This window comes from Hemitrygon akajei, chromosome 13 (genome assembly GCF_048418815.1).
Source record: "Hemitrygon akajei chromosome 13, sHemAka1.3, whole genome shotgun sequence".
In the NCBI taxonomy this organism is placed as follows: Eukaryota; Metazoa; Chordata; class Chondrichthyes; order Myliobatiformes; family Dasyatidae; genus Hemitrygon; species Hemitrygon akajei.
Window position 1 is genome coordinate 49139605 of NC_133136.1, and position 20866 is coordinate 49160470.

The 20866-nt window shown below is 38.7% G+C and overlaps 1 protein-coding gene across 4 annotated transcripts in view; it reads right to left on the reverse strand.

Annotated features, from left to right (window-relative positions):
• The window catches only part of pcm1 (pericentriolar material 1), a 112138-nt gene that overhangs the window by 45455 nt on the left and 45817 nt on the right, over positions 1 to 20866 (reverse strand). For all 4 annotated transcript variants that reach the window (XM_073064562.1, XM_073064560.1, XM_073064561.1 and 1 more), the window contains 7 exons: positions 20643 to 20772; positions 20147 to 20281; positions 10382 to 10572; positions 9203 to 9433; positions 6433 to 6652; positions 5617 to 5762; positions 4363 to 4547 (listed from right to left, as the gene is read on the reverse strand). In XM_073064562.1, the coding sequence (XP_072920663.1) occupies positions 4363 to 4547; positions 5617 to 5762; positions 6433 to 6652; positions 9203 to 9433; positions 10382 to 10572; positions 20147 to 20281; positions 20643 to 20772 (1238 nt within the window). The remainder of the gene's footprint in view (positions 1 to 4362; positions 4548 to 5616; positions 5763 to 6432; positions 6653 to 9202; positions 9434 to 10381; positions 10573 to 20146; positions 20282 to 20642; positions 20773 to 20866) is intronic.

The window sequence follows — 20866 nt, forward strand, 5'->3', positions numbered from 1 at the left end:
TGGAGGGTGGCAAATGTTATTCCTTTGTTCAAGATTGGTAATAGGGATAACCTGGAGAATTATAGACCAGTGAGTCTTACTTCAGTTTTCCCACCAGTGGTGGGAAAACTATTGGAGAAGATTTGGAGAGGCAGGACTGACAAGCATTTGTAGAAGCATAGTCTGATTAGGGATAATCAACATGACTTTGAGAAGGGCAGGTGGTGCCTCATGACCCTGAATAAATTCTTCAAGGATTAAAGTAGAGCAGTGGATGTAGTGTATATGGATTTTAGTAAGGCATTTGACAATGTTCCCCATGGTAGGCTCATAAGGAAAGTCAGGAGGCATGGGATCCAGGGAAACTTGGCTGTGTTGGTTCAGAATTTGCTTGACCACAGAAGGAAGAGGGTGATAGTAGATAAAGCGTACTCTGGAGATCGATGACCATTGATGTTCACAGGTATCTATTCTGGGGCCCCTGCTCTTTGTGATTTTTATAAGTGACTTGGATGAGGAAGTAGAAGGATTGGTTATTAAGTTTGCAGGTGACACAAACTTGGTGGTGTGGTGGTGTGGATAACATAGAAGGTTGTCATAGGTTACAACAGGACATAGAAAGAATGCAGAGCTGGACTGAAAAATAACAGTTGGCGTTCAAACCAGAAAACTGAAGTAATACACTTCAGAAGGTCAAACTTGAAGGCAGAGTACAGGGTTAATGGCAAGATTCTTAGCAGTGCAGAGGATTAGATGGATCCTCTGGGGTCCACCTTCATAGATCTTTCAAAGTTGCTATGCAAGTTGAAAGGGTAATTAATAAGGCGCATAGTGTATCAGCCTTCATTAGTCAGGGATTAAGTTCAAGATACGTGAATTAATGTTGCAGCTCTACACTAGGAATACTGTGTTCAGTACTGGGAGCTTTGTTATAGGAAGGAACCTTTAACCATATAACAATTACAGCACGGAAACAGGCTATCTCAGCCCTTCTAGTCCGTGCCAAACGCTTACTCTCACCTAGTCCCACCGACCTGCACTCGGTCCATAACCCTCCATTCCTTTCCTGTCCAGATACCTATCCAATTTTACTTTAAATTACAGTATCGAACCTGCCTCTACCACCTCTACTGGAAGCTCATTCCACACAGCCGCCATTGTCTGAGTAAAGAAGTTCCCCCTCGTGTTACCCCTAAACTTTTGCTCCCTAACTCTCAACTCATGTCCTCTTGTTTGAATCTTCCCTACTCTCAATGAAAAAAGCCTATCCATGTCAACTTTATCAATCCCCCTCATAATTTTAAATACCTCTATCAAGACCCCCTCAACCTTCTACGCTCCAAAGAACAAAGACCTAACTTGTTCCCTCTCCCCCCACTACTTTCAAATCTCTTACTATTTTTCCTTTCGGTTAGTCCTGACAAAGGGTCTCGGCCCGAAATGCCGACAGTGCTTCTCCTATATATGCTGCCTGGCCTGCTGTTTTGTTTTCCACCAGCATTTTGTGTGTGTTGTTGTTCAACCTTTCTCTGTAACTTAGGTGCTGAAACCCAGGTAACATTCTAGTAAATCTTCTTTGTACTCTCTATTTTGTTGACATCTTTCCTATAATTCGGTGACCAGAACTGTACACAATACTCCAAATTTGGCCTTACAAAAGCCTTGTACAATTTTAACATTACATCCCAACTCCTATACTCAATGCTCTGATTTATAAAGGCCAGCATACCAAAAGCTTTCTTTACCACCCTATCCACATGAGATTCCACCTTCAGGGAACTATGCACCATTATTTCTAGATCACTCTGTTCTACTGCATTCTTCAATGCCCTACCATTTACCATGCATGTCCTATTTGGATTAGTCCTACCAAAATGTAGCACCTCACACTTATCAGCATTAAACTCCATCTGCCATCGTTCAGCCCACTCTTCTAACTGGCCTAAATCTCTCTGCAAGCTTTGAAAACCTACTTCATTATCCACAACGCCACCTATCTTAGTATCATCTGCATACTTACTAATCCAATTCACCACCCCATCATCCAGATCATTAATGTATATGACAAACAACATTGGACCCAGTACAGATCCCTGAGGCACACCACTGGTCACCGGCCTCCAACCTGACAAACAGTTATCCACCACTACTCTCTGGCATCTCCCATCCAGCCACTGTTGAATCCATTTTACTACTTCAATATTAATACCTAACGATTGAACCTGCCTAACTAACCTTCTGTGTGGAACCTTATCAAAGGCCTTGCTGAAGTCCATATAGACAACATCCACTGCTTTACCCTCATGAACTTTCCTCATAACCTCTTCAAAAAATTCAGTAAGATGTCAAACATGACCTTCCACACACAAATCCATGTTGACTGTTCCTAATCAGACCCTGCCTATCCAGAAAATTATATATACCATCTCTAAGAATACTTTCCATTAATTTACCTACCACTGACGTCAAACTTACAGGCCTATAATTGCTAGGTTTACTCTTAGAACACTTTTAAACAATGGAACAACATGAGCAATACGCCAATCCTCTGGCACCATCCCGTTACTAATGACAATTGAAATATTTCTGTCGGAGCCCCTGCTATTTCTACACTAACTTCCCTCAAGGTCCTAGGATATATCCTGACAGGACCCAGAGACTTATCCACTTTTATATTCTTTAAAAGTGCCAGTACTTCCTCTTCTTTAATCATCATAGTTTCCATAATTACCCTACTTGTTTCCCTTACCTTACACAATTCAATATCCTTCTCAGTGAATACCGAAGAAATTGTTCAAAATCTCCCCCATCCATTTTGGCTCCACACATAGCTGTCCACTCTGATTCTCTAAGGGACCAACTTTATCTCTCACTATCCTTTTGCTATTAATATAACTGTAGAAATCCTTTGAATTTATTTTCACCTTACTTGCCAAAGCAACCTCGCATCTTCTTTTAGCTTTTCTAGTTTCTTTAAGATTCCTTTTTACATTCTTTATATTCCTCGAGCACCTCATTTACTCCATGCTGCCTATATTTATTGTAGATATCTTTTTCCGAACCAAGTTTCCAATATCCCTCGAAAACCATGGCTCTCTCAAACTTTTAACCTTTCCTTTCAACCTAACAGGAACATAAAGATTCTGTACCCTCATAATTTCACCTTTAAATGACCTCCATTTCTCTATTACATCCTTCCCATAAAACAAATTGCCCCAATCCACTCCAATCAAAACTCTCAACCCTGGGTCCAGTCCTATCCTTCTCCAAATTATATTGAAACTAATGGCATTGTGATCACTGGACCCAAAGTGCCCCCCAACACATACCTCCGTCACCTGACCTATCTCATTCCCTAACAGGAGATCAAACACTGCCCCTTCTTTAGTTGGTACCTTTATGTGTTGCTGCAAAAAAACTATCCTACACACATTTTACAAACTCCAAACCATCCAGCCCTTTTACAGTATGGGCTTCCCAGTCTATGTGGGGAAAAATAAAATCTCCCACAATCACAACCCTGTGCTTACTACAAATATCTGCTATCTCCTTACAAATTTGCTCCTCCAATTTTCGCTCCCCATTAGGTGGGGAGAGAGTCTTTAGAGAGAGTGTAGAGAAGATTTACCAGGATGCCACCTAGATTAGAGAGAATCTTATGAGGACAGGTTGAGTGAGCTAGGGCTTTTCTGTTTGGAACAGAGGAGGATGAAAAGTGACTTTATAGAGGTACACAAGAGGCATAGTTAAGAGTGGACAACCAATTATTTTTGGAAATAATTCAGAAAATGTCTAGCTCGATCAGTCAAAGGTTGGATTGAGTTGATCAGCAACTTTAGTAACTTTCTTTAGTTAGCATACGAGGAGATATTTATTATCAGTGCGTTGTTAATTGTGTTCTCTGAATGCTTGACTTTTACATTTATCAATCAGCTGATTGGTCGTCATCACAGAGACATTTTTCCACAGCGGAAATGGCTAATAAGAGGGGGCATAATTTTAAGGTGACTAAGGAAAATATGGGATGGGAGAGTCAGAAGTAGTTTTCTTTATTACACAGAGTGTGTGTGGAATGTATTGCCAGGGCTGACAGTAGAGATGAATATATTTTTTATTCTGAATTTAAACTGTGCAATGCAGAAAATTACTGGGCTAAGCGGTCCAATTTCCGGGTTTGCAACTTCAAGCATTAACTTCACTCTGAAAATTTTGTTGGACTGTCTAAATGGAAGCCAAGCATTTTTAAGTTCATTCTTTGGTCAGTTTTTTAAAAAAACTTGAGAAAACATTCTTTACTTGCTTTTTTTAATCAAATGTTACTCAATCAGAATGTGGAGCTCAGTCCACACAAAAACAACTATTTCTACTAACACCAGCACTTACCATGAACAAAAGGAGAACAAGCTGGAAATCTTGAGGTGCTTAAAGTGTTAAAGGATGGAGAAGGAAAAGTAAATGGAGGAAGGACAAAACTGGGAGAAGGAGGAGGCACACTACTATCTCTTTGATTTTCTGACTTCTTGTCTTGCTGCTGTTGCTGCAGAAGGTCATTCAGCATCTGTCTTAGTCTATCAAGATAAAACAATAAGCAACTACTTAGTATTTGCCAACAACAAATCAAGTAGATTATGATAGTTCTCTAGATGTATCTTATTTTAGGCACAAAGGCAAATCAAAAGTCTAAAATGCAAATAGCTTTCAGCTTTAAGCAACAATAACTTTGAAACTGGTCTGTTTAATAAAGGGTTATTGATATCAGTCTCTTGATGCTTGCATGTTTCAGACAGTAACAATTAAAAAACTAATAGACAGCTTTTTTGAAAATCCTTGTAGTTTTATTGAAACAGCAAATCCTGCTGAACATTTGTTGCCTAGTTTCATCAAGTCAGCATAGCAAGAAGACCGCAACAAAATAAGACTGAAAACACAATACTCCCACAATAATATTAGATATGGAAGATCAAAATATGACCCATCTGCCATGAGAAATGACCCATGGTGCATATTCAACGAACAGAACTGTTCACTTAGCAAGACCTGGCAATATTTATGATATTAATCAGTTCATTGTAGCTGAACAGTAGAACTGTCAGTTAACAGTTCTGCACATTGAATATTTATGTACCACATACAGAGCTACCCTAGCAACCCGTGTATAAAGAAATGTATCCCAATTTCCATCCTAAAGAGCTGGACAAAAGTCTGTGATTGTGTTCTGCAGTTCAATCAAACTAAGTCAAAGGATTTGTCTTTTCAACTAACTAAAAATAGCTAGCCTCCCAATCAGAAAGTACAATGAGTCAATCAGGAATGCAAGACTGGAGTTAAAACAAGCCAGACTAACCAGGTTCCCTTTCCTGAAAGACAGTTATGGAGCTGTGAAAATAATTAGTAAAATCAACAATTTGAAATTTCATACTCCAACGCACAAAATGATCAGGATTTTCTCCCTGCAGATCGCAAATGCACCCTTCTTCTTAGCTCACCATAGTCAAAAAGTAAATCAAGTCAAAGCTCATTCATAAGAATCTTTAGTCCTACACACTTGTTAGGCAAAATAATTTATTATAAAATTGTAGCATATTGCATTTTCCAGTAAGTATCATAATAAATAAATAATTTTGATCATCAACACACCTTTGCACATGGTTCTGTTGCCAGGCCAACTGTGTGTAACATTGATTTAATTGATGCATGATGATGTGAACTTGTGGAGATCCAACATTGCTGGGCATTACACTGTAGGGGGCAGTAAGAAATGTCTGCAGAAGATATGACAGTGCCTGGACAGAAACAGAAACATTATTTGTATTTATACTAAACAACATACATCATCCCTCAGCCAAACATAAAAATCTACAGAAAGATACAACCAACCTCAGACATGCATCTCTCACTCAACTGAATTTAAAAGTTCACTGTCCTTTTAGGACCCAAATGACTCAGTGTGCCTTCATTTTTTCCTTGATTAAGTTTATCAATCTTTCCGCTCTTCAACATACAGCCTTTATTATAAAGGTCTTTGTACTGTACTGCTGCCACCAAACAACTAATTTTGCATTATATAAATCAGCCATAAATCTGATCTTGAGTCTCTTCCAAGGAATTCTATAATTTCAAACATTTGGTGCTTAGAAAAATCCCTCCGTGCTTTGCTGCTGCAGAGATAACCCTTTTATGGATACCTCCTCCAAAATGTACTGAGAAGCCTCTCTCATCTGATTGTATATTCTCCAAAAAAGTGCCATATTCTTCAGCAGTCGACTTCAGTTTTCTTTAGTTTACCAGACAAGGTGGAGTAATTATTTCTCTCAATTCTAAACCATTAAAAACATTCATCATTCTGTCCTCTCTCTAATCCCCATCTATACTCTAAATCAGTTGACAAATCGGAAGTTGCTGACAAAAGCTTGCCTCTGCTCATGGATAAACATGATTTTCCAAATATATTACCTGCTGGTCTTGCATCAGGCTCTGGCACATATTTGTACTAAATTCTAACTGCCTGGTAAGTTGGTTAACTTGTTCTTGCCAGTGTTCTCTTTCTTCCACATAGGAGAGATCAGCTGCCCATCGAAGATTCTCCTGTCGACGCACACCAACATTCTGTTGTTTATATTTTAGAAATCGATGATACTTCCCATCTGCAGAAAACATTCGTTTATCCCTGCATCTACAGAAATGATGCAATAGAAAAATCATGCATCATAAAGCTCAACATTTGTTGGAAGTTTAAACTAAAAATCTTACACTTGAAGAATCAGACATACAAACTAAATTAACACTACGACTGTACTTCAAAAATACAACACTGAATGAAAAATACTCCCGAGAACTCCTAATTTGTGAAAAGCAAAATAAAAACCTTCCACCATTTCCTTCTTCCTTAAAACTGTAAATAATCATGAACAATATTGAGTGCATCAATGTTCTCTGTGCTAACAGATAATAGTTCAATTTACTGAGAGTATGTATTTAATTGGCAAAATCAGTTTCTGGATTTGAAAACTTGAGGAGTAGATCACCTTATCAAGTACAAGGAGAATTGCATTCATTCCCTTAGCAATAAATTATCATTGTGGCACTGAGTAAGGAACTTCAGAAATATTGATTGAAGTGCAAATCACAATAGTGTCTGATCTACAAGGAGTATATTCTTCCCTCAGTAACTTTGCTAATAATATTCTTGTTAAAAATGGAGATGTTGTCAAAATTAACATTGGCAAGCTGCTACAGTGCATGACATTCCCAAGACAGTGAATGACTTACTTCCACTCTAGATTTGTGTGCATGTTCCAAAATGACTAATGAGGCTAATGTGTAAACTGCAGACTCTCACACAAATGGGGCAGGTGGGTGCCTAGTTAGGTTGAAAGGTGATTCTTTCCTTTTGCAGGGCACAAGTGCTCCTGAATTTAAGACCATCTGAAATGCTCCTTCTCCACTTAGTGGTCATTGGATTGAAATTCACAGGAGTCAGCATGGATACTGCATTTTTTCAAAAGTCTATGTACTGAGTCTTTGCACCCTTGTAATTTATACACAGAGTATGCAGCGTTTAATCTGCTCACTTGAGGATGGAGTGGCGGAATACTGAGTTCAGAAGAGAAGATGTAACAAAAAGATTTCTTTTTCCTGGTTCCTATCCTAAAGGAATATCAGCTGTTTCATTATCCAAGTACCGGTAGTTGTAAATAGAGCTCAGCATTGTGTAACTATTTGCATAAAGCTCACTTTTTAAAGAAAATACCTTATGACACAGAAAATAAACTCTTTGTTGAAGATGCTAAAGTTGTGAGCATAATGCCCTAAGAAAATGGCCTAATGTTACAAAGATACATTTTGATGCGTGACTGCTATGATTTCAATTTTCTCTGGTATTCATGTTTCTCATGATCAGTGCCATTGTTAGTTAAATGCTGTGATAATATCAGGGAGAATTCCTCTCATTTTAGCTCACATCTTCTGTCTAGATCATGGCTATGGTAAATTATCCATTTGGAAATTTCTAATAGAACACAGTTTTATTTTCACACACCAACTGCCCTCATTTCTTCATTTTGTTTTGTATTGAGTGCAAAAGACCAAGTTTCTTTTCGCTATCTGCCCCTCTTAACCCAGTGGCCAGATAACTGTTTTCAACCTTTTCCTAGATTTTACCCTGGAGATACTCCCTTTGTCTCATTCCTTCCCAACCCTCCCTGTAACTTGATAATACAATAAACAATTACAGAGAAAAATAATCCCCTACATTTTTTTCATTTTAGCAGTAAACATATTTGAATGAATGGGGCCAGGCTTGCGGCAATCATGGTTGGTATAAAGATGAGGATGTGTTGAGGACTCGGTGAGGTAGCAAGGGGAACAAAAGATTCTCTACATCTGTCCATGCTCACTGTACTTCTGATCCAATAGCTCATTCCAGTCTGAGATTTTTACATAAACAGTGAAAATCAACTGTATCATTCTCTGTGGTAGGGCTGTAAAATGCTATCTTGAATTAAAGTATCTTTTTTTAAAAATCAGAATGCTACAGCATTTTAAAATTGGAAATGTGGTAAATAAACTAAATATGATTGAGAAGCCAAAATACAGCAAATTAAAATGGCAACATATACGACAGCTGATATTGTATACCTAAAAACTTAATCTTTAGGGCAAGACTAACTTAAGACAATTTAGGATCTTAAAACAGCATTAAGTTTGATTACACTTCAGGAAAAGTGTTCGAAATACTAGAACTATATCCTAAATTTTTAATCAACTTTCTGTGAATTAATTTTCAGACAAAATAGGTATTTTCCTCCAAATTTTACTTTCTGCAAGTTACATTGAGAAATAAATTAAATACAAGTTGTATTCCATGATAAATCATAATTTCATGCAGATCCAGCCAGAAAACTGTTGACCTTCTAATGACATTTACAAAATGCACAAATATTGTTAACCCTTCTCTCTTTTCTGAAGTGAAATTCTCATGCTTCTTTTATACACATTTCCTCAAATTGTTCTTAGAAGCAAAGGAGTCACTCCATATCTAACTTGATAAGATTTTTAATTACAGTCCGATGATTCACTACAAAGGTTTTTTCAGGCTGTTCCATGGCTAGCAGACATCAAAGCAATATATTTGTTGAGGTAAGTTAAGATTCTCTTAGCTATATGCAGAGATTATTTGTTTGTCAATGTTCATTGTTTTTAAACATATTCAACTACATCTAACCTGTTCTTGCTCTCTCGTGTATTGTGTGTTCTTTGACATTGGCTACGATTGGGATTCGTTCTATAAGTTTCATGGGAAGTTGTCTCAAGAGCTTCTTCTGGTTGTGTGATCCCATCAGATTGATATTCATTATCATCTTCTTCATCAACATCGTTATACATCTCCTCTTCATTGTCATCCTCTTCATAATCGAATCCACCTTGAGTAGAACCACCCCAAGTGGCCATTGTCCTGTTAACATTAATGGTCTTAAGATTATCTGGAGTTTAAATGATAATGTAGAAAATCCATTCAATATTCAAGAGAAGTTCTCATGGGCATCAAAAAAAATTATGCCAGTAGACACTATCCCCCTGCACTTTTCACAATTTGCCCATACAGATCTAGCACAAAGCAAAAAAGCTAATTTTTCCTGAAATTTTGGAGCTTCACCTTCATTGGATGGAATGGTGAAATGTCCTGAGCATTTGGGTATCGGGATGTGGTTCTGAATTAAGCCCAATATTATCCTTTAAAAGCAACTTTCTTCTGCTGGTCACAAAAGTTCCGAACAAAATTTCCTATTTTCAGGCAGTTAATGATTCACTGGATAGATGAATTCATTTCATGAGAGCAAAAGATGCCAATCATCTACACAAAGACTTACAGTAGGAAATGAATTCCATTTGACTCAGTTTCTGATGACTGATTAAAATGCAGAAGTATTGAATTCTCACATTTACCTAATTTCTTAATGCTTAGTTCAAATTATTGACAATTTAGAATTTCTAAAAGATGTGAAATATAACATATAGAAGCAAGTGTTCCAGTACATGAAAACCTAGCTCAGTGTCTATGCCAAGCTATACTTAACAATAGCAAAAATATACACGTCACTGGCACTGTGATGAGTCTTTTCAAAAAAAAGACTGGAATTTTTAAAAAGTGGAATATCACATCAACGCCATTAGCCACACAAGAGGTAATGGTTGGTAAAATTAAATATACACTTATCCTATTTACTTCTCAAAATGATGTTTATTTTATCTACAATTAGCAAAACAGACCATACTTTTGATGGTTTATTTTCAAAAAATTGTATGTGCAGTAGAGTGATCAAATAGTTAACAAACAATTTTCAATCACTGGGACTTATTCAAAGTAAAATACAGCAAATGTTCTTAATTATCATGATCTAACCTTTCAGTTCTGCTAAGCTGATGTGTGCACTGTGTCTCTGTCTCTTCACTCCTGACAGATGCAGCAATAATGGAGTTGCTATCAGTCAATGCTTTTTGTCGTTGATGCTCAGCCATCAATGCTTCAAGTTGTTTTCTTCTCTGGCGCAATTCTTCTCGTAGAATTTGGTGCTTACGCATCTCTGACCACAGCTAATCATAATTTATAAAAATAAATGCAACAGTAGTCACTCAATACAAAGCTATTTTATAATTATCTTTTAAAGAGAAAATAATTTCAGTTGCACATGAACCCGAGAGGAACCAATATTCTTGTGTGCAGGTTTGTTAGAGCTGTTGGGGAGGGTTTAAACTACTTTGGTGGGAGGTGGGAACCGGAGTGAAGGGACTCAGGATAGGATGGGTGGTTATAAAAAAAAATCAAATTTTTACCTGCAGTCAGACTGTCAGAAAGGGCAAGCAGATGATAGGACATAATTGTTGCCAGCAGGAAAAGCATTTGGGATGCAACATCAAAAAGGGTAGCAAATATAGTGCTCAAAAGTGTTGTATCTCAGTGAATGGAGTGTAAAGAAATAAGGTGGATGATCTCACTGCATTATTACAGATTGGCAGGAATAATGTTGTGGCCATTGCTGAATTGTGGCTGAAGGATGGTTGTAGTTGGGTGATGAATGTCCAAGGTTACACATTGTATGAGGGATAGGAAAGTCAGCAAAGGGGGTGGCGTGGCTCTGCAGGTAAAGAATGGCATCAAATCAGTAGAACGATGTGACACAGGATCGGAAGATGTTGAATTCTTGTGGGTTGAATTAAGAAATTGCAAAGGTAAAAAGACCCTGAAGGTACTTAGGCACAGGCCTCCCAACAGTAGCTAGGACGTGGACCAGAGATTACAACAGGAAATAGAAAAGGTAAGCTAAAAGGGCAATGTTATGATAGTCATGGGAGATTTCAACAGGTAGGTCGATTGGGAAAATCTGGTTGGAAATCGATCTCAAAAGAGTGAGTTTGTTGAATGCCAATGGGATGGCTTTTTAGAGCAGTTTGTCGTGGAGCCTACTGGGGGATCAGCTATATTGGATTGGGTGTTACATTATGAACCAGAGGTGATTAGGGATCTTAAGGTTAAAAAAAAACCCTTAGGAGATTGTGATCACAATATGATTGAGTTCAACTTGGAATTTGATAGGAGAAAGTAAAGTCTGACATAGCAGTATTTCACTGGATTATGGGAAATTACAGTGGTAAGAGAGAGGAGGTGCCCAAAGTAAATTGGAAGGAGACAATGGCAGGGATAGCAACAGAGCAACAATGGCACAACTTTCTGGGAAAAATGAGGAATGTGCAGGATAGATGTATTCCAAGAACAAAGAAATACTCAAATGGCAAAATAGTACAACCATAGCTGACAAGGGATGTCAAAGCTACTGTAAAAGCAAAAGAGAGGGCATACAACAAAGCAAGAATTAGTGGGGAGACAGAGGATTGCAAAACTTTTAAAACCCTACAGAGAGAGAATCATTAAGAGGGAAAAGATGAAATACAAAAGCAAGCCGACAAACAATATCAAAGTGGATAGTAAAAGCTTTTTCAAATATGTAAAAAATAAAAGGTGAGAATGGATATAGGACCGCTAGAAAAAGAGAGCGGAGAAATAATAATGGGGGATAAGGAGATGGCAGATGAACTAAATGAGTATTTTGCATGTCTTCACTATGGAAGACACTAGCAGTGTGCTAGATGTTGAAGAGTGTGAGGAAAGAGAAGGGAGTCCAGCTACTATTGCAAGGTAGAAGGTGCTCAAAAAGCTGAAAGACCTAAGGGTACACAAGTCACCCAGACCAGATGAACTGCACCCTAGAGTTCTGAAAGAGGGAGCAGTAGAGATTGTGGAGGCATTAGTAATGATCTTTCAAAAATCATTGGACTCTGGCCTGGTGCCAGAGGACTGGAAAATTGCAAATGTCACTCCACTTTTTAAGAAAGGAAGGCAGCAAAAAGGAAATTACAGGCCACTTAGTCTGACATCAGTGGTCAGAGTCAATTGTTTAAGCATGAGGTTATGGAATACTTGGTGACATTGGACAAGATAGGACAAAGTCAGCATGGTTTCCTTAAGGGAAACGCTTCTGTGACAAACCTGAAGGAATCTTTGAGGAGATTAGATAAAGGAGATGCACTGGATGTTGTATATATGAACTATCAGAAAGCCTTTGACAAGGTGTCACACATGAAGCTGCTTACCAAGTTAAGAGCCCATGGTATTACAGGCAAGTTACTGGCATGGTTAGAGCATTGGCTGATTGGTAGGAGGCAGTAAGTGGGAATAAGAGGATCCTTTTCTGGTTGGCTGCCAGTGACTAAGTGGTAATAAAAGGATCCTTTGCTAGTTGGCTGCCCCTGAAGGGCCCAGGGGGAGGACTGCACACTCCTGCTCGAGGGGCCTAGGAAGGGGGTCCTCCTCAAGGTGCTGAGCCCTCAAAGTACCTCGCCACCCTCTCCATCTCATACTCCTCAGGGCAGAGACAAACCTTTACAGGGGTCAGCATTGAGACTGCTTCTTTTTATGCTGTATATAAATGATTTAGACAATGGAATAGACTGCCTTATTACCAAGTTTGCAGAAGAGACAAAGATTGGTGGAGGGGCAGGTAGTGTTGAGGAAACAGATAGGCTGCATAAGGACTTAGACAGATTAGAATGGGCAAGAGAGTGGCAAATGAAATACAATGTTGGAAAATGCATGGTCATTCACACGGACTATTTTCTAAAAGGGGAGAAAATCCAAAAATCGGAAACGCCAAGGGACTTGAGAGTCCATGTACAGAACATCCTGAAGGTTAACTTGCAGGAAGAGTCCGTGTTGAGAAAGGAAAATGCAATATTAACATTCATTTCAAGAGGTCTTGAATACAAAAGCAGGGAGGTCATGCTGAGGCTTTAGTAAGGTCTCATCTGGAGTACTGTGAACTGTTGTGGGCTCCTCGTGTAAGAAAAGACGTGCTGGCATAGGAGCGGGTTCCAGGGAGGTTCACATGAAAGATTCCAGGAATGAATGGGTTATCATACGAAGAACATTTTGATAGTTTGGAGTCTGTACTCACTGGAATTTAGAAGAATGATGGAGGATCTCATTGAAACCTTTCGAATGTTGAAAAGCCTAGACAGAGTAGATGTGGAAAGGATGTTTCCGATGGTGTAGGGGAATCAAGGACAAGAGGGCACAGCCTCAGGATAGAGGGGCGTCCATTCAAAACAGAGATGCGGTGAAAATTCTTTAGCCAAAGGTGGTGAATTTGTGGAATTTATTACCACAGGGAACTGTGGAGGCCTGGTCATTGGGGGTATTTAAGGCAGAGCTTTATAGGTTCTTGATTAGATATGGCATCGAAAGGTTATGGGGAGACGGCTGGGGTGTGGAGCTGAGGAGGGGAGAAAAGGATCAGCCATGATTAAATAGTGCAGCAGAATTGATGGGCCAAGTAGCCTAATTCTGCTGCCATGTTTTAGCTCTGAGTGTTACAGCAATGTATCACAATCCATCAGCTCCCCCTTTAATTTTTACCTTCTATATATCAAGCATGTTTTACACAATTACCATACCAAATCTGCTACTCCTGGCACAAGAAAAGTGTTCCACCCCTTTATGCACTAATCCACATTCTTAAAGCTTGAAAACTGATAAACTCCAAGGACCTGATGTCATATCATAGGACTGAAAGTGGCTTTAGAGATACCCTAACTATCATCATCCAAAATTTTAGAAATTGTGGAATAGCTCCTGCAGGTTGAATTTTAGCTATTTCAGAATGAAGGGAGAGAAAAAAAAAACCTAAAAATACTAGTCTGTTATATCAACAATTGAGAAATAATAGAACCAATAAAAGGCACTTGGGAAATTTTTTGTACTTTATTTATATTTCTAATTCTTTAGATTTTTATGCCTTGCACTATACTGCTGCTGCATAATAAATTTCATGTCATGTGTCAAAGATATACCAAGGAATAGAAAGAGCTACAGAAAATGGTGGACACAGGGCAATCCATCCCAAGCACTCCCCACTATTGAGTACTTCTATGTGGAGCACTGCCGCAAGAAAGCAGAATCCATCATCAGACTCCCACCATCCTGGCCATCTCGTTACTACCATCAGGCTGGAAATACAGAAGCCTTAGATCTCACATTACCAGTTATTACCCAACAACTATCAGGCTCCTGAACAGGCATGGGCAACTTCAGTCACACTACTCTGAAATAATTCCTCAACATACAGACTAACTGTATTCTTCTGAATGCAAGCCCAGAGCCATCAAATGCTCCTCATATGATAAGCCATTTAATCCTGGAATCATTCGTGAACCTTTCAACCCTCTTCAGTTTCAGTAAATCCTTTCTAAGGCAAGAGACCCAAAACTGCTCACAATAAGTGAGGCCTCATCAGTGCTATATAAAGTCTCAACATTACAACCTTGCCATTATCTTCTAGTCTTCTGGAAATGAATGCAAACATCACCTTTGCCTTCCTTACCGCAGACTCACGTTGCAAATTAACCTTTAGAGGATCTTGCACAAGGACTCCCAAGTCCCTTTGCACCTCAGATTTTTGTTATTTTCTCTCCATTTAGAAAACAGTCAACTCTTTCATTTCTTCTACCAAAGTGAATGACCATTTGACAGTTCTTTGCTCATTCTCCTAATCTGTCTTAATCGTTCTGTAGCCTCTTCATTTCCTCAAACCCATCTTTATTTCATCTGCAAACTGCAACAAAACCAACAATTCCATCATCTAAATCACTGACATATAATGTAAAAAGTGTCAGTGCCAACACAGACCCCTGTGGAACACCACTAGTCACCGTCACCCAACCAGAAAAGGTTCCCTTTATTCCCTTTCTTTCCCTCCCGCCAATTAGCCACTACTTCATCCATGCTAGAATCTTTCCTGTAATACCATGTACTGTATTTCCTGTAGCTCGTTAAACAGCCTCATATGTGGCACCTTGTCAAAGGCCATCTGAAAATCCGAGTACACATTATCAAACGAACCTCCTTTTTATATCCTGCTTATTATTTCTTCAAAGAATTCCAACAGATTTGTCAGGTAGTGATACGGGGATCACTGGCCTTCTACTGTGGAGCACTCAGACCTAGCCTCTGGCCCGTGCCCTGACTCTTAATTTACTACCCCTTACCTCTATCTTCCCTCCCACCCCATCCCTGTTCCTAAATTCTAATGTGTCTCCCATGCTGCCTCCAAAAGCATCCCTACAAACCTAAAAAACTAATTTTGCAACTTTGACACCATTGTACAATTTTTGTTCTTCGCACCAAAGGATACAACTTTTATGCCTCAGTGCCTTTTATCCATAGTTTGAAAGGAAGAATGAAACTTCAGACTTGAGGATCTTTGCAGCACCCAGTAACTCTGTGATCTCTATCAAGCTCTCTTTGAAGAGAGTGAAAGATAACAAGCCCCGAATGAGTACCTGGTAGGGCTTGGAAAACCTGTGCCAACCAACTGGCAGGTGTATTCAAAGGCATTTTTAATCCTCACTGCTATAGTTGAAAGTTCTCGCTTGCTTCATCAGGGCAACAATCATACCACTGCCTAAGAGCAGGTGAGCTGCCTTTACGACTATTATCCAGTAGCACTCACATCTAAGGTAAAGTGTTTGAGAGGTCAGTAATGGCTAGAATCAACTCCCATCTCAGCAAGACCTGATCCCACTGCAATTTGCCTATAGCAATAATACGTCAATGGCAGATGCAATCTCAGTGGCTTTTCACACTGCCTTGGATCACCTGGACAATACAATCTATGTCAGGCTGCTGTTTATTGACTATAGCTCAGCATTTAATGCAATCAAAAAGCTTCAAAACCTGGGCTCCTGTACCTTCTTCTGCCACTGAATCCTTGACTTCCTCACTAGAAGACCACTCTCTGCAGATCAGAAATAACATCTAAACCTTGCTGACAATCAACACTGGTGCACCTGTTATGAATGTACCACAGCTCTGAGGGGCCGAAGGGTGCGGGGGGTAGCCCCCTCCTTTGTGAGAATCACAAGATCACTATTGAGTCAGTTCAGGAGACACAGGAAATGAGAGAAAGACATGCAGAATCCACAAAAGGGTTAGAATGTGTCCTGGCCTCCGAAAGGTGGACCCATTGATACCGGCTATTGTCTCTTGGAGACGGACTTGTGTATTGCATCCTGGACGATGCAATCAAAGCCCCAGGCAATGAACCAAGGAGGAGGTTGGTGGAGGGATTGCATCATCCCCAACCTGATTGACACCTGAGACCCTGTGAGTCAGGATAAAAAGAGGGTCTGTGGGAACAGCCCCTCAGACGCACCAGAAGACACGCTAGAAATCCTGTGACAGCGTTTAATCCTGTGATAGCGACAGCCGGTGGGGGGCTTGTGTGTGTCCTTCCCTTGCCTGGGATTGGCGGCCTTACCACGGAAGAACGGCTTTAGCTAAAGGAGAGGCCACAAGTGAACGGCCACCCCCAACGAGACTCCGACGGATCGAACTCATAAAGGTTGGAAAACCCGCAGGGTAACTGTTCCCATTCTATTCCTATTTCTCTCTCTCTCCAACAAAGTGCAACACAGCGACAACCAAAAGACGGCAGCTTGTGGAACTGCAGTGAACTGTACATTTCCATTGGACAATTCATTATCCCCTAGACAACGATAGAGCTTATTTCTTATTGATTATTATTATACCCGCACCTTTAGATTTAGTATTGACAATGTATATTATCTGTATGTTTGCATTGATATTATTTTTGTGAATCTTTACTAATAAATACTGTTAAAATTAGTACCATCAGACTTCAACAGACCTCTCTATCTTTGCTGGTAAGTGACCCAGTTACGGGGTACGTAACACACCTCAGAGATGTGTGCTTCACCCACTGCTCTACTCCCTACACACGCATGACTGTGTGGCTAGGAACAGTTTGAATACCATCAATAAATTTGCTGATGACACAATTGGCAGAATTTAATATGGTGACAAGAGGGCATACAAGAATGAGATACAGAAATACATCAGCTAGTTGATTGCTGTCACAACTACAACCTTGCATTCAACGTCAGGAAGAGCAAAGAACTTACTGTGGACTTTAGAAAGGGTGGGGCGAAGGAACACATACCAGTCCTCATAGAGGGATCAGAATTGGAAAGAGTGAGCAATTTCAAGTTCAATATCTCTGAAGATCTATCCTGGGCCCAACATATCAATGTAGCTACAAACAAGGCACGCCATCGGCTATACTTCAGTAGGAATTTGAGGATATTTGAGTTATGTCAACAAAGACACTTGCAAATTTCTACAGATGTACCATGGAAGGCATTCTAACTGGCTTTCCATTTTCCTAAATACAATTCGGCTTCCATTTCAAAACAGCCGTCATCCCACCAAAGTAATTAACTCTAACCTCTGCAGGATTACCATCTCAAATCTCATACAATCTGTTACTCTATGATATTCTTATGTGTGAAATTGTTAGCTTGCAGCTCAATACTGTTTGGTGAAAATTTAGTGCAGTGGATTCTGGTTAATTAGAACACATCGAGACCAGTACATTTTGGCCCAATTAAGCAGCTGCCTCAATTAGCCGAAATTTCATGGAAATATTTTAAAAGATACATAAAAAAGAGACAAACTGCATAACAAATTCAATATTTAAATGAAATCCAGAATAAATTAGAACACTACTAATACTACTACTACAATACTATAAAACCATATTCGTTCTTAACAGTTTTCGAGAAACAATTATTCCAGTATATGCTGCTATGTTCTTTTGATTGACTGTAAGTGAACAAAATCAACACAGACATCTAGTGCAGATAATGGGTAGCCTTCATACAATGCTTTCAACGACTGCATCCTCCAGATCTTCATTTTGTAACATTCAAGATGACTGTCTATACCTACAAATTCGTCATAGTACCTTTTTTAAGTTACCATAGTAACTTTTTGTTTTTCACTCCTGGCTGTTTTTGACATCTCCAAGCTTGAATGCTTGAAAACACAGTGAGCAAAACGGTTCAGAATTGTTTCTCACCAACTATCAGTGACAAAAATCACTGCTTTTAGAACACAAACACAATCAACTAATGCTATTTAAAAATTGCTCGCTCCAAGCACAGTGCATGACTGATGCAAGTTAGAAAATGTTCAGCAACAGTCTCCTGTCCCAATTAAGCTTCACAATGTTCCAGATAAATGAAGGGAACCCCAGCTACTTTCTTGGATTAGTTTTTGTTTTTTTTAAAGTATTGTCCCAAATAAATGGCTTTCCTGGTTAACTCATGGCCCAATTAACTGGAAGCCAATGTAGTTAAATTACAGGACTAGTATACAAAGTTCTGCAATTTGACTGATAGACACAAGTTTGAATCCTATCATGGCAGCCAGAGAAATAAAGTTGACAATCCTTATTTGATCCGATCCATCAATTACCTTATTTTTCTTTGGCACTGGGATAATTGTGGTTGCCTTAAAGCAGGTAGAAATTTGAACATGCCTACCATGCACGAGTTTTGTTACTAATCTTGCAGAGACCTACAGCAACGCAGTGGACACCTAATTGCACTCTAAATGAACCTAGCAAGGTTCTCACACCAGAGATAATAACAAATAGGCAATAAATAACAGTCAAGCAAATAACACACAAATGTAATGAACAAAATATAAATAATATTTGTTTTATATTATATTACAAAATGAGAATCAATGCAGTTACAAAAGAAAGCTGTAAACTTTACAGGATGAGACCTCTGGTCAAGTTTAAGCTGCATGTTTAATTAAACATCTAAGTTTAACCCACTAGCAAAAAGAAAAAAAATCACCTTCCTAGAGACCAGTAACAAAATTCATACCGAAGCCATCATATGCAAATTTCTACTCGCTTTAAGACAACCACATTCACCCCAGAGCCAAAGAAAAAAGGTAATGTGCCTTAACAAATATTGCCTGGTGGCTCTGACACAAGTCTTCATGAGGCTCATCATGGCACACAACTCCAAGCATCCTGGGACCGAGACCGACTGCAATTCACCTGAAACAGATCCCTACCATCATCTCTGGAACATCAGGATCATCAGACCTCTTGTACAATTCTTGATCCCTCAATCTACTTTGTCATGCTCTTGCACCTTCATTAACCATTTACCTTAACTGTATTTTCTTTCATCTCCAACACAATATATTCATTGTTATTTTTCTTCTTTATGTACTCCCTCATGTACTTGTGTATGGAATGTTGTGTTTTATGATGTATAAACAAAGCTTATACTCACTGTATCTCAATACATGTGACAACAATAAAGCAATTACAAATTACCAGCTGCTTCCCATCTCACATCCCACGTAATAAAACATCTTTGGCAGTTAGTTCCAAGGAGTCCTTCCTTAGTGTGAACATTTGAAAATGTTCACTCATTTACCACTACCCATATCTGATAATACACATCTCCACCATTAGGACTCTGGACTTAAATACTTCTACTTGAGGCTCTCTCTGTTACCTTTTTCAGCTCCTAGCTTTAAAAAAAAAACCAGCACATACATTTTTAAATTAATTTTTCAAAATTTTCTCTCCTAACTAAAGATCACAAGACATTTTAGTACTTCAAAAAAAATAAACAAACTTCAAATTAATGTTGCACTGTTCCTCTTAAAACAAATAAAGATGCTCCTCATAATTACATAATCAAACAAGAATACATTTATAGCTATTACCTCACTATCAGGAGGGGGGGCTGCAACTGGGTCCGGCAATATCTCTGCTGTTGCACCCTGAACACTAACCGTAGGAGTAGATGTAACAATGGGGACTTTTATTTTTGACAGATTTCTTGCACTTGATATAGGTAGCTGCACATAAACAAAGACAATATATGTTTATATATGGATCCAAACAATTTGTAAGAGACACCAGTAGTAAACCAAACCATGAATTTTAAACTCTATTTATAATAAATGCCAAGAACCTTACTGTATTTTCAGAAAGCATTATAAAAATGTAAATGATTGATATCAAACAATGACTTAAATAACAATTTTCCTTTTACACCGACAAATGTTTTGAAATTCAGTAACAGAGCAAAAAGTTAAAAACTGAAGCAACATAAATATTCTCCTTTTTTCTTACAGAAGAAAATTTTTAACTATTCCAAAATAATGTAAACAAATGCCAACACACACAATCCCCATGCTGCACTAAAAAAAAATCAACCTGTAGATGAGGGCATGATCTCTGTAGATGCTTAATCTTCTCTTGAATTTCAATTAAGCGCTCCCTTTCTTCTTGTAATTGCTTCAGTTCATGCTGTTGTTGCTGAAGTTTAGCCTCATAGAACTTCTCCCTATCACAGATATCCACATTCAGAAATAAAAAAGATGCTGCATTAGTATCAACATTTCTAAACACTATAAGGACAATTATTCTGCATATGTACT